This window comes from Cherax quadricarinatus, chromosome 83, assembly GCF_038502225.1.
Source record: "Cherax quadricarinatus isolate ZL_2023a chromosome 83, ASM3850222v1, whole genome shotgun sequence".
Classification (NCBI taxonomy): Eukaryota; Metazoa; Arthropoda; class Malacostraca; order Decapoda; family Parastacidae; genus Cherax; species Cherax quadricarinatus.
This window is the reverse complement of record NC_091374.1, coordinates 1775536-1792783: the sequence shown is the minus strand read 5'-3', so window position 1 is coordinate 1792783 and position 17248 is coordinate 1775536. Positions and strand designations below refer to the sequence as shown.

Here is a 17248-nt window from a genome sequence, read left to right as displayed (position 1 = left end):
GAGTCAACACCCTCTCGGCCCAGTCCATGACCAAGCCTTCAGGTGCATCAGGGCCCTGATCAACAAGGCTGTTACTGGTGTGCTGTTACTGTAGTGCAACGTACGAACCACAGCCCGGATGATCGGGTACTAACTTAAGGTATCTACCCAGCTTCCACCATCCTCCAGATATTCTCTCCATGACTATGTGAGGAAGGAGTAAGAGTCAGAGAAAGATAGTAGGGATGAGAGAGATCACTTGAGAAAGGAGTTTGAGAAAGATAGGTCTCCTGGCTGTTTTAGAGATAGAGGAGAGAGAAAAGTGCTGTTGAAACACAGATGTGAAGGATGTTTAAGAGAGCTGGGGAGAGTAGGGAGTGTAGACGGTGGAGTAGGGAGTGTAGACGGGGAGTAGGGAGTGTAGACGGGGAGTAGGGAGTGTAGACGGCGAGTAGGGAGTGTAGACGGGGGAGTAGGGAGTGCAGACGGGGAGTAGGGAATGTAGACGGGGGAGTAAGGAGTGTAGACGGCGAGTAGGGAATGTAGACTGGGGAGTAGGGAGTGTAGACGGGGAGTAAGGAGTGTAGACGAGGGAATAGGGAGTGCAGACGGGGAGTAGGGAGTGTAGACGGGGGAGTAGGGAGTGTAGACGGGAAGTAGGGAGTGTAGACGGGGAGTAGAGAGTGTAGACGGGAAGTAGGGAGTGTAAACGGGGGAGTAGGGAGTGTAGACGGGGGAGTAGGGAGTGTAGACGGGGAGTAGGGAGTGTAGACGGACAAATAGGGAGTGTAGACGGGGAGTAGGGAGTGTAGACGGGGGAGTAGGGAGTGTAGACGGGGGAGTAGGGAGTGTAGACGGGGGAGTAGGGAGTGTAGACGGGCGAATAGGGAGTGTAGACGGGGGAGTAGAGAGTGTAGACGGGGGAGTAGGGAGTGTAGACGGGGGAGTAGGGAGTGTAGACGGGGGAGTAGGGAGTGTAGACGGGGGAGTAGTGAGTGTAGACGGGGGAGTAGGGAGTGTAGACGGGGGAGTAGGGAGTGTAGACGGGGGAGTAGGGAGTGTAGACGGGGGAGTAGGGAGTGTAGACGGGGGAGTAGGGAGTGTAGCGACGCTTTAGATGGCCGTCCTCAGAATAATACGCAAAGCAGAATGACTGATCAATACGGAGTGAAGAGCAAGTGCTGGGAGATGAAGGAAGTGAAGGAAGAACTAGTGCTGGGAGATGAAGGAAGTGAAGGAAGAACTAGTGCTGGGAGATGAAGGAAGTGAAGGAAGGTGCTGGGAAGAACTAGTGCTGGGAGATGAAGGAAGTGAAGGAAGAACTAGTGCTGGGAGATGAAGGAAGTGAAGGAAGAACTAGTGCTGGGAGATGAAGGAGGAACTAGAAGGAAGTGAAGGAAGAACTAGTGCTGGGAGATGAAGGAAGTGAAGGAAGAACTAGTGCTGGGAGATGAAGGAAGAACTAGTGCTGGGAGGTGAAGGAAGAACTAGTGCTGGGAAAGGAAGAACTAGTGCTGGGAGATGAAGGAAGTAGAAGGAAGAACTAGTGCTGGGAGATGAAGGAAGAGTGCTGGGAGGTGAAGGAAGAACTAGTGCTGGGAGGTGAAGGAAGAACTAGTGCTGGGAGGTGAAGGAAGAAGGAAGAACTAGTGCTGGGAGATGAAGGAAGTGAAGGAAGAACTAGTGCTGGGAGATGAAGGAAGTGAAGGAAGAACTAGTGCTGGGAGATGAAGGAAGTGAAGGAAGAACTAGTGCTGGGAGATGAAGGAAGTGAAGGAAGAACTAGTGCTGGGAGATGAAGGAAGAACTAGTGCTGGGAGGTGAAGGAAGTGAAGGAAGAACTAGTGCTGGGAGATGAAGGAAGAACTAGTGCTGGGAGGTGAAGGAAGTGAAGGAAGAACTAGTGCTGGGAGATGAAGGAAGTGAAGGAAGAACTAGTGCTGGGAGATGAAGGAAGAACTAGTGCTGGGAGGTGAAGGAAGTAGTGCTGGGAGGTGAAGGAAGAACTAGTGCTGGGAAGTGAAGGAAGAACTAGTGCTGGGAGATGAAGGAAGTGAAGGAAGAACTAGTGCTGGGAGATGAAGGAAGAACTAGTGCTGGGAGGTGAAGGAAGTGAAGGAAGAACTAGTGCTGGGAGATGAAGGAAGTGAAGGAAGAACTAGTGCTGGGAGATGAAGGAAGTGAAGGAAGAACTAGTGCTGGGAGATGAAGGAAGAACTAGTGCTGGGAGGTGAAGGAAGAACTAGTGCTGGGAGGTGAAGGAAGTGAAGGAAGAACTAGTGCTGGGAGGTGAAGGAAGAACTAGTGCTGGGAGGTGAAGGAAGAACTAGTGCTGGGAGGTGAAGGAAGTGAAGGAAGAACTAGTGCTGGGAGGTGAAGGAAGTGAAGGAAGAACTAGTGCTGGGAGATGAAGGAAGTGAAGGAAGAACTAGTGCTGGGAGATGAAGGAAGTGAAGGAAGAACTAGTGCTGGGAGATGAAGGAAGTGAAGGAAGAACTAGTGCTGGGAGATGAAGGAAGTGAAGGAAGAACTAGTGCTGGGAGATGAAGGAAGTGAAGGAAGAACTAGTGCTGGGAGATGAAGGAAGTGAAGGAAGAACTAGTGCTGGGAGATGAAGGAAGTGAAGGAAGAACTAGTGCTGGGAGATGAAGGAAGTGAAGGAAGAACTAGTGCTGGGAGATGAAGGAAGTGAAGGAAGAACTAGTGCTGGGAGATGAAGGAAGTGAAGGAAGAACTAGTGCTGGGAGGTGAAGGAAGTGAAGGAAGAACTAGTGCTGGGAGATGAAGGAAGTGAAGGAAGAACTAGTGCTGGGAGGTGAAGGAAGAACTAGTGCTGGGAGGTGAAGGAAGAACTAGTGCTGGGAGGTGAAGGAAGAACTAGTGCTGGGAGGTGAAGGAAGAACTAGTGCTGGGAGGTGAAGGAAGTGAAGGAAGAACTAGTGCTGGGAGGTGAAGGAAGTGAAGGAAGAACTAGTGCTGGGAGGTGAAGGAAGAACTAGTGCTGGGAGGTGAAGGAAGAACTAGTGCTGGGAGGTGAAGGAAGAAGGAAGAACTAGTGCTGGTAGATGACGGATGTGAAGGAAGAACTAGTGCTGGGAGATGAAGGAAGTGAAGGAAGAACTAGTGCTGGGAGGTGAAGGAAGTGAAGGAAGAACTAGTGCTGGGAGATGAAGGAAGTGAAGGAAGAACTAGTGCTGGGAGATGAAGGAAGTGAAGGAAGAACTAGTGCTGGGAGATGAAGGAAGTGAAGGAAGAACTAGTGCTGGGAGATGAAGGAAGTGAAGGAAGAACTAGTGCTGGGAGATGAAGGAAGTGAAGGAAGAACTAGTGCTGGGAGATGAAGGAAGTGAAGGAAGAACTAGTGCTGGGAGATGAAGGAAGTGAAGGAAGAACTAGTGCTGGGAGATGAAGGAAGAACTAGTGCTGGGAGGTGAAGGAAGAACTAGTGCTGGGAGGTGAAGGAAGAACTAGTGCTGGGAGGTGAAGGAAGAACTAGTGCTGGGAGGTGAAGGAAGAACTAGTGCTGGGAGGTGAAGGAAGAACTAGTGCTGGGAGGTGAAGGAAGTAGTGCTGGGAAGGAAGAACTAGTGCTGGGAGGTGAAGGAAGTGAAGGAAGAACTAGTGCTGGGAGAAGGAAGAACTAGTGCTGGGAGATGAAGGAAGTGAAGGAAGAACTAGTGCTGGGAGGTGAAGGAAGTGAAGGAAGAACTAGTGCTGGGAGATGAAGGAAGTGAAGGAAGAACTAGTGCTGGGAGGTGAAGGAAGTGAAGGAAGAACTAGTGCTGGGAGGAAGGAAGTGAAGGAAGAACTAGTGCTGGGAACTAGTGCTGGGAGATGAAGGAAGTGAAGGAAGAACTAGTGCTGGGAGATGAAGGAAGTGAAGGAAGAACTAGTGCTGGGAGATGAAGGAAGTGAAGGAAGAACTAGTGCTGGGAGATGAAGGAAGTGAAGGAAGAACTAGTGCTGGGAGATGAAGGAAGTGAAGGAAGAACTAGTGCTGGGAGATGAAGGAAGTGAAGGAAGAACTAGTGCTGGGAGATGAAGGAAGTGAAGGAAGAACTAGTGCTGGGAGGTGAAGGAAGTGAAGGAAGAACTAGTGCTGGGAGATGAAGGAAGTGAAGGAAGAACTAGTGCTGGGAGGTGAAGGAAGTGAAGTGCTGGGAGGTGAAGGAAGAACTAGTGCTGGGAGATGAAGGAAGTGAAGGAAGAACTAGTGCTGGGAGATGAAGGAAGTGAAGGAAGAACTAGTGCTGGGAGATGAAGGAAGTGAAGGAAGAACTAGTGCTGGGAGGTGAAGGAAGTGAAGGAAGAACTAGTGCTGGGAGATGAAGGAAGTGAAGGAAGAACTAGTGCTGGGAGATGAAGGAAGTGAAGGAAGAACTAGTGCTGGGAGGTGAAGGAAGTGAAGGAAGAACTAGTGCTGGGAGGTGAAGGAAGTAGAGGGAAGTGAAGGAAGAACTAGTGCTGGGAGGAAGAACTAGTGCTGGGAGGTGAAGGAAGAACTAGTGCTGGGAGATGAAGGAAGTGAAGGAAGAACTAGTGCTTGGAGGTGAAGGAAGAACTAGTGCTGGGAGATGAAGGAAGTGAAGGAAGAACTAGTGCTGGGAGATGAAGGAAGAACTAGTGCTGGGAGGTGAAGGAAGTGAAGGAAGAACTAGTGCTGGGAGATGAAGGAAGTGAAGGAAGAACTAGTGCTGGGAGATGAAGGAAGTGAAGGAAGAACTAGTGCTGGGAGGTGAAGGAAGTGAAGGAAGAACTAGTGCTGGGAGATGAAGGAAGAACTAGTGCTGGGAGATGAAGGAAGTGAAGGAAGAACTAGTGCTGGGAGGTGAAGGAAGTGAAGGAAGAACTAGTGCTGGGAGGTGAAGGAAGAACTAGTGCTGGGAGATGAAGGAAGTGAAGGAAGAACTAGTGCTGGGAGGTGAAGGAAGAACTAGTGCTGGGAGATGAAGGAAGTGAAGGAAGAACTAGTGCTGGGAGGAAGGAAGTGAAGGAAGAACTAGTGCTGGGAGATGAAGGAAGTGAAGGAAGAACTAGTGCTGGGAGATGAAGGAAGTGAAGGAAGAACTAGTGCTGGGAGGTGAAGGAAGAACTAGTGCTGGGAGATGAAGGAAGTGAAGGAAGAACTAGTGCTGGGAGAAGGAAGAACTAGAAGGAAGTGAAGGAAGAACTAGTGCTGGGAGGTGAAGGAAGTGAAGGAAGAACTAGTGCTGGGAGGTGAAGGAAGTGAAGGAAGAACTAGTGCTGGGAGGTGAAGGAAGAACTAGTGCTGGGAGATGAAGGAAGTGAAGGAAGAACTAGTGCTGGGAGGTGAAGGAAGAACTAGTGCTGGGAGATGAAGGAAGTGAAGGAAGAACTAGTGCTGGGAGATGAAGGAAGTGAAGGAAGAACTAGTGCTGGGAGATGAAGGAAGTGAAGGAAGAACTAGTGCTGGGAGATGAAGGAAGTGAAGGAAGAACTAGTGCTGGGAGGTGAAGGAAGAACTAGTGCTGGGAGATGAAGGAAGTGAAGGAAGAACTAGTGCTGGGAGGTGAAGGAAGTGAAGGAAGAACTAGTGCTGGGAGATGAAGGAAGTGAAGGAAGAACTAGTGCTGGGAGATGAAGGAAGTGAAGGAAGAACTAGTGCTGGGAGGTGAAGGAAGTGAAGGAAGAACTAGTGCTGGGAGGTGAAGGAAGTGAAGGAAGAACTAGTGCTGGGAGATGAAGGAAGTGAAGGAAGAACTAGTGCTGGGAGATGCAGGAAGTGAAGGAAGAACTAGTGCTGGGAGGTGAAGGAAGAACTAGTGCTGGGAGATGAAGGAAGTGAAGGAAGAACTAGTGCTGGGAGGTGAAGGAAGAACTAGTGCTGGGAGATGAAGGAAGTGAAGGAAGAACTAGTGCTGGGAGGTGAAGGAAGAACTAGTGCTGGGAGATGAAGGAAGTGAAGGAAGAACTAGTGCTGGGAGGTGAAGGAAGTGAAGGAAGAACTAGTGCTGGGAGATGAAGGAAGTGAAGGAAGAACTAGTGCTGGGAGATGAAGGAAGTGAAGGAAGAACTAGTGCTGGGAGGTGAAGGAAGTGAAGGAAGAACTAGTGCTGGGAGGTGAAGGAAGTGAAGGAAGAACTAGTGCTGGGAGGTGAAGGAAGAACTAGTGCTGGGAGGTGAAGGAAGTGAAGGAAGAACTAGTGCTGGGAGGTGAAGGAAGAACTAGTGCTGGGAGATGAAGGAAGTGAAGGAAGAACTAGTGCTGGGAGGTGAAGGAAGAACTAGTGCTGGGAGGTGAAGGAAGTGAAGGAAGAACTAGTGCTGGGAGGTGAAGGAAGAACTAGTGCTGGGAGATGAAGGAAGTGAAGGAAGAACTAGTGCTGGGAGGTGAAGGAAGAACTAGTGCTGGGAGGTGAAGGAAGAACTAGTGCTGGGAGATGAAGGAAGTGAAGGAAGAACTAGTGCTGGGAGGTGAAGGAAGTGAAGGAAGAACTAGTGCTGGGAGGTGAAGGAAGTGAAGGAAGAACTAGTGCTGGGAGGTGAAGGAAGTGAAGGAAGAACTAGTGCTGGGAGATGAAGGAAGTGAAGGAAGAACTAGTGCTGGGAGGTGAAGGAAATGAAGGAAGAACCAGTGCTGGGAGGTGAAGGAAGAACTAGTGCTGGGAGGTGAAGGAAGAACTAGTGCTAGGAGGTGAAGGAAGAACTAGTGCTGGGAGGTGAAGGAAGAACTAGTGCTGGGAGGTGAAGGAAGAACTAGTGCTGGGAGGTGAAGGAAGAACTAGTGCTGGGAGGTGAATTAAGAACTAGTGCTGGGAGGTGAAGGAAGAACTAGTGCTGGGAGGTGAAGGAAGAACTAGTGCTGGGAGGTGAAGGAAGTGAAGGAAGAATTAGTGCTGGGAGGTGAAGGAAGAACTAGTGCTGGGAGGTGAAGGAAGTGAAGGAAGAACTAGTGCTGGGAGGTGAAGGAAGAACTAGTGCTGGGAGGTGAAGGAAATGAAGGAAGAACCAGTGCTGGGAGGTGAAGGAAGAACTAGTGCTGGGAGGTGAAGGAAGAACTAGTGCTGGGAGGTGAAGGAAGTGAAGGAAGAACTAGTGCTGGGAGGTGAAGGAAGAACTAGTGCTGGGAGGTGAAGGAAATGAAGGAAGAACCAGTGCTGGGAGGTGAAGGAAGAACTAGTGCTGGGAGGTGAAGGAAGAACTAGTGCTGGGAGGTGAAGGAAGAACTAGTGCTGGGAGGTGAAGGAAGTGAAGGAAGAACTAGTGCTGGGAGGTGAAGGAAGAACTAGTGCTGGGAGGTGAAGGAAATGAAGGAAGAACCAGTGCTGGGAGGTGAAGGAAGAACTAGTGCTAGGAGGTGAAGGAAGAACCAGTGCTGGGAGGTGAAGAACTAGTGCTAGGAGGTGAAGGAAGAACTAGTGCTGGGAGGTGAAGGAAGAACTAGTGCTGGGAGGTGAAGGAAGAACTAGTGCTGGGAGGTGAAGGAAGAACTAGTGCTGGGAGGTGAAGGAAGAACTAGTGCTGGGAGGTGAAGGAAGTGAAGGAAGAATTAGTGCTGGGAGGTGAAGGAAGAACTAGTGCTGGGAGGTGAAGGAAGAACTAGTGCTGGGAGGTGAAGGAAGAACTAGTGCTGGGAGATGAAAGAAGTGAAGGAGGAACTAGTGCTGGGAGATGAAAGAAGTGAAGGAGGAACTAGTGCTGGGAGATGAAAGAAGTGAAGGAGGAACTAGTGCTGGGAGATGAAAGAAGTGAAGGAGGAACTAGTGCTGGGAGATGAAAGAAGTGAAGGAGGAACTAGCGCTGGGAGATGAAAGAAGTGAAGGAGGAACTAGTGCTGGGAGATGAAAGAAGTGGAGGAGGAACTAGTGCTGGGAGATGAAAGAAGTGAAGGAGGAACTAGTGCTGGGAGATGAAAGAAGTGAAGGAGGAACTAGTACTGGGAAATGAAAGAATTGAAGGAGGAACTAGTGCTGGGAGATGAAAGAAGTGAAGGAGGAACTAGTACTGGGAAATGAAAGAATTGAAGGAGGAACTAGTGCTGGGAGATGAAAGAAGTGAAGGAGGAACTAGTACTGGGAAATGAAAGAAGTGAACGAGGAACTAGTACTGGGAGATGAAAGAAGGAGGAACTAGTGGTGGGAGATGAAAGAAGTGAAGGAGGAACTAGTGGTGGGAGATGAAAGAAGTGAAGGAGGAACTAGTGGTGGGAGATGAAAGAAGTGAAGGAGGAACTAGTGGTGGGAGATGAAAGAAGTGAAGGAGGAACTAGTGGTGGGAGATGAAAGAAGTGAAGGAGGAACTAGTGGTGGGAGATGAAAGAAGTGAAGGAGGAACTAGTGGTGGGAGATGAAAGAAGTGAAGGAGGAACTAGTGGTGGGAGATGAAAGAACTGTGACGGAGGAATGACGGAACACTGCAACAGGCCTACTGGTCCATACCTGGCAACTCTTCTAGATCAACTTTCAGTGATCTTGCGCATGTGTGGTGACCTCAGTACAATGGCTGCACAATGTTCACCAGTATGGTGCACTGTGTGTCTGCCTGGAGGGTGTTGCAGGGGTCAACGCCCCCTTGACCAGGTCGGTACATGGTTACCACCGGGAGAGACTTGTTTTAGCTGCCTGGTACTGTGAAGGTAAACTCAGCAGAGGGTGTTATTAACGTGGTAAACAGTTTATTAAAACACACAAATATACATGCATATTATTTGTTATGTTAAGATAGATGGGGTCCACCTCGAGTGCAGATTGTTATTTTGGTACATGATTTAAGAGGCGCGTGAGTTTCCCTGTTTCTTAATATTATGTTTATTTCCCACTGTAATCTACCTTGACCATAATTACTATCGCATTTGTTTTGTCTGTTTCGTAAGGTCCCCTCAAGGAAAGCTCCTTGACGCTGGTGAGGGGCTCTTGATCTAGGGAATTGGATCTGTGCTCCAGTTCCCTGAATTAAGCCTGAATGCCTTCCATCCCCCCATAGGCGCTGTATAATCCTACGGGTTTAGTGCTTCCCCCTTGATTATAATAATAAATGTTTCGTAAGGTGAAGTCCAGGATCTTTCCTTATTTCATGGTATAACTTAAATCTTCGAGGACGATTGTGTTGTAGAGGTGTGAGCAGAGCTCTGACGGTAATATTGTGTCTGGTAGTTACATAGTTGGGAAGGGAGGTCATCTGCCAGAAATACACCTCATGCTGGTGGCTCTCTTTTGTGCCTAACAGTATTTTATATATCAACGGCATTACCTGTATACTGCAGAAAAAAGATTATTTCTGTTTGTATTTGATGACAGAGGGCGGGGGCCTGTGGGACAGGGATATGAGAAGCTGGCCCGTAGCTCGATTGCTAGCGCACTCACTTCACATATTGAGGTCCGGGGTTCGATCCCCGGTATGGCTCGAAACATTAGGACGTGTTTCCTTAAGACACCTGCTGTCCATGTTCACCTAGCAGTAAAATAGGTACCTGGGTGTTAGTGGACCGGTGTGGGTCGCATCCTGGGGAAAAAATTGACCCAATTTACCCGAAATATTCTGCATAACAAGGGGCTTTCTATATAGTAGTATGTCATTGATGTCAGCTATGGTCTGTATACCGTGTACATGTAGAAATAAAGATATTATTTTTAAGAGAGGGCTGGATATATTAGGGGTGGGAGTGAAGAAGCGGGGTAGGAACAAATGGAGACCGGGTGAGACAGAGAGATGTGGGGAAGATAGGTAGAGAGTTAGGTAGGTAGGGAAGAGCCAGAGATGCAACCCTGGCCCCCTGCTACCACTTTCATTATTCTTGGCTGCCATCCTGAAATTGCATCATACGTTTTGTTGATTGAGCCGCATTTTTAAGACGAATCATTAGTACAACTTGTCTCATTTCTCTTGAAGGCAGCAGTTTCATTTTTCCCGGGAAACATTTACATTTGTGCTGTGTTCTTCGCCATGAACGTGATTTTTTTTTTTTTGCCTCCAGTGCATGTAGCGGGAGTGTTGACAACCGGACAAGTGAGGGACACTTGTATTGTTCTGAGAGACAAGCAGTTTACATACCTACCTGGAGGGTATTCCGGGGGTCAACGCCCCCACGGCCCGGTCCACGACCAGGCCTTACGGTGGGTCAGGGTCTGATCAACCAGGCTGTTACTGCTGGCCGCACGTAGTCCAACATACGAACCACAGCCCGGATGAATCGGCACTGACTTTCAATATCTGTCCAGCTCCCTCTTGAAGGCACCCAGGGGTCTTGAAGGCACCCAGGGGTCTTAAAAGCAGCCAGGGGTCTTGAAGGCAGCCAGGGGTCTATTGGTAATTACCTTTATGCCTGGTGGGAGGCTGTGTGAATAATAATGGTGGAATTACCGACATAATGTTAGTACCAGCTGGACCCAACAAGTACCAGCTGGACCCAACAAGTACCAGCTGGACCCAGCTAGTGCCAACTGGACCCAGCAAGTACCAGCTGGACCTAGCTAGTACCAACTGGACCCAGCTAGTACCAAGTGGACTCAGCTAGTACCAAATGGACTCAACTTGAGGCACTAAAGTCAGCCTCCGTCCTGCTAGCAGGTCAGGACAGCTATCACTCGTAAGTACTAACTCGCCAGGGTCGTACAGTGACTGGATTATAAGAGGTCATCCGGTCTTCACCTGATGGAGGAAGGGTGCCTCCAGTTCCTTGAATCGAGAACCTGGTTGACCAGGCAATCACCAGACGGTTTCTGGGCGTAGAAAAGCTTTCGGAGCTCATCAAAGGTATAACGCCATCAAAGGTATATCGTCAGTAGGACACCTGCGTCCAAAAGATGCAAGTGTTGAGTCGACGCGGTACATCTACCTTTAAGATAATTTACACCTATTGTTTATCTATTGTGTATCCGTTGTACATCTATTGCGCACCATTGTACGTCTATTGTCTGCTACTGAAACCCAATAATAACAATCGTTCATTCATTTAAAGACAATGTATTTTTGAAGGTCAATTAGATATAGGTTGTTTGCTGTTATTAGTTTATTAGGTTTGAAGTCTATCTACTACACGAGGGCTACATGCCATCTTTATAATAACAAAGATATAATAATAATAATAATAATAATAATGTAAGCTGTTAATTTTTTGGTGTAAGATTTCTTGCTAAGTTCTTATGTCTTAGTAAGATTTTCTTGTGCTTACTTTGTCTTCCTTTTATGCTTTCTCTTTATTTACTTGTTCGCTGTTCTTCCATCCCGTAGCTGGGTTGGTAGCACACTCACCTTACACACTGAGGTTCGTAGTTCGATCCCCGGTGCGGGTGGAAACATTAGGACGTGTTTCCTTAAGATACTGCTCCTCTTCACCTAGCAGTGAAATAAGTACCTGGGTGTTAGTGGACTGGCGGGGGTCGCACCCTGGGACAAAATGACCTAATCTGCGGGAAATGCTCAGCATAACAAGCGGCTTTCTATATAGTAGTATGTCATTGTTGTCAGCTATGGTCTTTATAAGTTATATCATATATAGCGTTAACTCCCGGAACCCTCTCTAAATACACTTCAGGTATTGTTTATCATATTTCTATAATTTCTTCACCTCCGAAGAGAATGAAGGAAGGAGGCAAGGAATAGATGAAGAAAATTTGGAGGAGGGAAAACGTGGCAGAGGTAGGGAGGGAGCGAAAGAGAGAGAGAGAGGGAGGGAGGGTAGAAGTGGTACCAGCTGGCAGTATACGTAATCACATGTTTGGCCGCCACGCTGTCTGGCCACTTGACACCTTCTTAGAAGTGGTCTGGCCAAGCTTGTTCCATCAGGACTCTGTCCTTGTCTACCACAATTGATTCTTTGTCCTTGTTCCGTCAAGATTGTGTTCTTGTTTGTTACAGATGATTCAGAGAAGACGACTTTCTTTAAGTTATTAACCCTTTTAGGAGACTTAATAACTGCTAGTAGTCCGAGAGAACCAGGCAGTGTGGCTTATTGCCCCTGGGGTTGTCGAGTCTTCCTCCCCAGGATGCGACTATCAACATTTGACCAACACCTACGTACATATCTGCTGCTAGGTGAACACGGGCAGCAGGTGTGAGGAGACTTGCTCAGGTTGCCCCTGTGTTGCACAGGATTCTTCTCTGTACATTTGTCGGTACCGGTTACATTGTGGGATGTACATTGTAACCATGCATTTGTCGGTACCGGTTACCCTGTGGGATGTACATTGTAACCATGCATTTGTCGGTACCGGTTACCCTGTGGGATGTACATTGTAACCATGCATTTGTCGGTACCGGTTACCCTGTGGGATGTACATTGGATGTACATCGTTCAAGAACACCGCGATATTTCGATCCCCCAGAAGGGGATCGAAATACACAGATCTATTAGTCTTCTGAGTTTCTGTTTCCATGTGGGTTATTAGTTAGTATTAGAGAACACTTTAATCCCTAAAATAGGGATTAAAGTAAACTTTATATGTGGAAGCACTGAGATATATAGCCAGTGATAAGTAAGACATGTACAGCAGTTAGGTAGCTATGTTGTTGGTACGTTCCGCCTACACGAGAGACTTCTTCAGCCATCGGGAGGATTGCAGGTATTTCAACCTAGCAACATTTGAGAGTATTGCGGGAACTTAATGTTGCAGTTACTTGATAGTGTTGGAACCAAGTAACATTTGATAATAGATGCAGTTATTTGATAGTGTTGCAGCCTAGCAACGTCTGGAGGATAGCAGTTACTTGGTAAATGCCCGTGGCAACACCATCACTCTTTCATTGTACTGCCAAACTTGACAATTGCAATTCTTGCCTGTCCGTAACTGTCTTCAGGCAGCCTGTCATCCGGTACGAACGTGCGTTATTTGACGAATTGTCCTTCGTACATTGCTGTGCGCTAAAACATTGTGAGAAATTTTAATATACAGTATTATTATTACTGTTATTATTATTATTATTATTATTATTATTATTATTATTATTATTATTATTATTATTATTATTATTATTAGTATTAGTATTAGTATTATTATTATTATTATTATTATTATTATTAAAGATACCCGAGTGTTTAGCATGTGTCTTACTGATACACTTATTATTAATGTGCTGGTAGTACTACATGTTTGTAAGAGATGACACTGATGTTGTGTCGTACTGAGAGATGACACTGATGTTGTGTTGTACTGAGAGATGACACTGTTGTTGTGTTGTACTGAGAGATGACACTGATGTTGTGTTGTACTGAGAGATGACACTGATGTTGTGTCGTACTGAGAGATGACACTGATGTTGTGTCGTACTGAGAGATGACACTGATGTTGTGTCGTACTGAGAGATGACACTGATGTTGTGTCGTACTGAGAGATGACACTGATGTTGTGTCGTACTGAGAGATGACACTGATGTTGTGTTGTACTGAGAGATGATACTGATGTTGTGTTGTACTGAGAGATGACACTGATGTTGTGTCGTACTGAGAGATGACACTGATGTTGTGTCGTACTGAGAGATGACACTGATGTTGTGTTGTACTGAGAGATGACACTGATGTGTTGTACTGAGAGATGACACTGATGTGTGTTGTACTGAGAGATGACACTGATGTTGTGTTGTACTGAGAGATGACACTGATGTTGTGTTGTACTGAGAGATGACACTGATGTTGTGTTGTACTGAGAGATGACACTGATGTGTGTTGTACTGAGAGATGACACTGATGTTGTGTTGTACTGAGAGATGACACTGATGTTGTGTCGTACTGAGAGATGACACTGATGTGTTGTACTGAGAGATGACACTGATGTGTGTTGTACTGAGAGATGACACTGATGTTGTGTTGTACTGAGAGATGACACTGATGTTGTGTCGTACTGAGAGATGACACTGATGTGTTGTACTGAGAGATGACACTGATGTGTGTTGTACTGAGAGATGACACTGATGTTGTGTTGTACTGAGAGATGACACTGATGTTGTGTCGTACTGAGAGATGACACTGATGTGTTGTACTGAGAGATGACACTGATGTGTGTTGTACTGAGAGATGACACTGATGTTGTGTTGTACTGAGAGATGACACTGATGTTGTGTCGTACTGAGAGATGACACTGATGTGTTGTACTGAGAGATGACACTGATGTTGTGTCGTACTGAGAGATGACACTGATGTTGTGTTGTACTGAGAGATGACACTGATGTTGTGTCGTACTGAGAGATGACACTGATGTTGTTGTGTTGTACTGAGAGATGACACTGATGTTGTGTCGTACTGAGAGATGACACTGATGTTGTGTCGTACTGAGAGATGACACTGATGTTGTGTCGTACTGAGAGATGACACTGATGTTGTGTCGTACTGAGAGATGACACTGATGTTGTGTTGTACTGAGAGATGACACTGATGTTGTGTCGTACTGAGAGATGACACTGATGTTGTGTCGTACTGAGAGATGACACTGATGTTGTGTCGTACTGAGAGATGACACTGATGTGTTGTACTGAGAGATGACACTGATGTTGTGTCGTACTGAGAGATGGCACTGATGTTGTGTTGTACTGAGAGATGACACTGATGTTGTGTTGTACTGAGAGATGATACTGATGTTGTGTTGTACTGAGAGATGATACTGATGTTGTGTCGTATTGAGAGATGACACTGGTGTTGTGTTGTACTGAGAGATGATACTGATGTTGTGTTGTACTGAGAGATGATACTGATGTTGTGTCGTATTGAGAGATGACACTGATGTTGTGTTGTACTGAGAGATGGCACTGATGTTGTGTTGTACTGAGAGATGATACTGATGTTGTGTTGTACTGAGAGATGACACTGATGTTGTGTTGTACTGAGAGATGATACTGATGTTGTGTTGTACTGAGAGATGATACTGATGTTGTGTTGTACTGAGAGATGACACTGATGTTGTGTCGTACTGAGAGATGATACTGATGTTGTGTTGTACTGAGAGATGACACTGATGTTGTGTTGTACTGAGAGATGGCACTGATGTTGTGTTGTACTGAGAGATGATACTGATGTTGTGTTGTACTGAGAGATGACACTGATGTTGTGTTGTACTGAGAGATGACACTGGTGTTGTGTCGTACTGAGAGATGACACTGGTGTTGTGTCGTATTGAGAGATGACACTGGTGTTGTGTTGTACTGAGAGATGACACTGGTGTTGTGATATACTGAGAGATGACACTGGTGTTGTGTTGTACTGAGAGATGACACTGGTGTTGTGTCGTACTGAGAGATGACACTGGTGTTGTGTCGTACTGAGAGATGACACTGGTGTTGTGATATACTGAGAGATGACACTGGTGTTGTGTCGTACTGAGGGATGACACTGATATTGTTGTGTTGTACTGAGAGATGACACTGATATTGTTGTGTTATACTGAGAGATGACACTTGTGTTGTGATATCATACTGAGAGATGACACTGATATTGTTGTGTTGTACTGAGAGATGACACTGGTGTTGTGTCGTACTGAGGGATGACACTGATATTGTTGTGTTGTACTGAGAGATGACACTGGTGTTGTTGTTTCGTACTGAGAGATGACACTGGTGTTGTTGTTTCGTACTGAGAGATGACACTGGTGTTGTTGTGTCGTACTGAGTGATGACACTGGTGTTGTTGTGTCGTACTGAGTGATGACACTGGTGTTGTTGTGTCGTACTGAGAGATGACACTGGTGTTGTTGTGTCGTACTGAGAGATGACACTGGTGTTGTTGTGTCGTACTGAGAGATGACACTGGTGTTGTTGTTTCGTACTGAGAGATGACACTGATATTGTTGTGTTGTACTGAGAGATGACACTGGTGTTGTGTCGTACTGAGAGATGACACTGGTGTTGTTGTGTCGTACTGAGTGATGACACTGGTGTTGCTATTGTGTTGCAGGAAACATTCTTCCACTGGACCTTCGGAGTGCTGGACCCTGGCTGGTTCGGTGCTGTGGACGTTGATAGCGGCCGCACGGTTCTCTTTTGTCCCCGCCTCCCTGCTGAGTACGCTACCTGGATGGGATGCATCATCCCGCCTGAAGAGTTCCGTCAGCGCTACCAGGTCGACGAGGTCCGCTACGTCGATGAGGTAAGTTCTATACCGTGTTAATACACTGTGTGGTGCCCTACTTTGTGGACACCCTGTGTGTTTGTAGACACCCTGTGTGTTTGTGGACACCCTGTGTTTGTGGGCACCCTGTGTGTTTGTGGACACCCTGTGTGTTTGTGGACACCCTGTGTGTTTGTGGACACCTTGTGTGTTTGTGGACACCCTGTGCTTCTGGACACCCTGTGTGTTTATGGACACCCTGTGTGTTTGTGGACACCCTGTGTGTTTGTGGACACCCTGTGTGTTTGTGGACACCCTGTGTGTTTGTGAACACCCTGTGTGTTTGTGGACACCCTGTGTGTTTGTGGACACCCTGTGTGTTTGTGAACACCCTGTGTGTTTGTGAACACCCTGTGTGTTTGTGAACACCCTGTGTGTTTGTGAACACCCTGTGTGTTTATGGACACCTTGTGTGTGTGGACACCCTGTGTGTTTGTTTACACCTTGTGTGTTTGTGGACACCCTATGTGTTTGTGGACACCCTGTGTGTTTGTGGACACCCTGTGTGTTTGTGAACACCCTGTGTGTTTGTGGACACCCTGTGTGTTTGTGAACACCCTGTGTGTTTGTGGACACCCTGTGTGTTTGTGGACACCCTGTGTGTTTGTGGACACCCTGTGCTTCTGGACACCTGGTGTGTTTGTTGACACCCTGTGTGTTCCAGTTATCTAATGTAACACCTTTCGATATGTGTTGTCGTGGATGATCGCTACGTGGATGAGTTAAGTGTTACCCGGCTCAAGGTAAGTGCTACTTACCTCAAAACAAATGCTACCTGCTCAAGGTAGGTGCTACCTGCTCAAGGTAGGTGCTACCTGCCTCAAGGTAGGTGCTACCTGCCTCAAGGTAGGTGCTACCTGCCTCAAAGTAGGTGCTACCTGCCTCAAGGTAGGTGCTACCTGCTCAAGGTAGGTGCTACCTGCCTCAAGGTAGGTACTACCTGCCTCAAGGTAAGTGCTACCTGCCTCAAGGTAGGTGCTACCTGCCTCAAGGTAAGTGCTACCTGCCTCAAGGTAGGTGCTACCTGCCTCAAGGTAGGTGCTACCTGCTCAAGGTAGGTGCTACCTGCCTCAAGGTAGGTACTACCTGCCTCAAGGTAGGTACTACCTGCCTCAAGGTAAGTGCTACCTGCCTCAAGGTAGGTGCTACCTGCTCAAGGTAGCGCTACCTGCCTCAAGGTAGGTGCTACCTGCTCAAGGTAGGTGCTACCTGCTCAAG

At 47.1% G+C, this 17248-nt stretch overlaps 1 protein-coding gene across 1 annotated transcript in view; it reads left to right on the top strand.

Moving 5' to 3' along the window:
- Nucleotides 1-17248, top strand: part of Dip-C (dipeptidase C) — a 253805-nt gene that overhangs the window by 17052 nt on the left and 219505 nt on the right. Inside the window, exon 3 of the mRNA XM_070102668.1 lies at nucleotides 15818-16009. Coding sequence (XP_069958769.1) covers nucleotides 15818-16009 — 192 coding nt within the window. The remainder of the gene's footprint in view (nucleotides 1-15817; nucleotides 16010-17248) is intronic.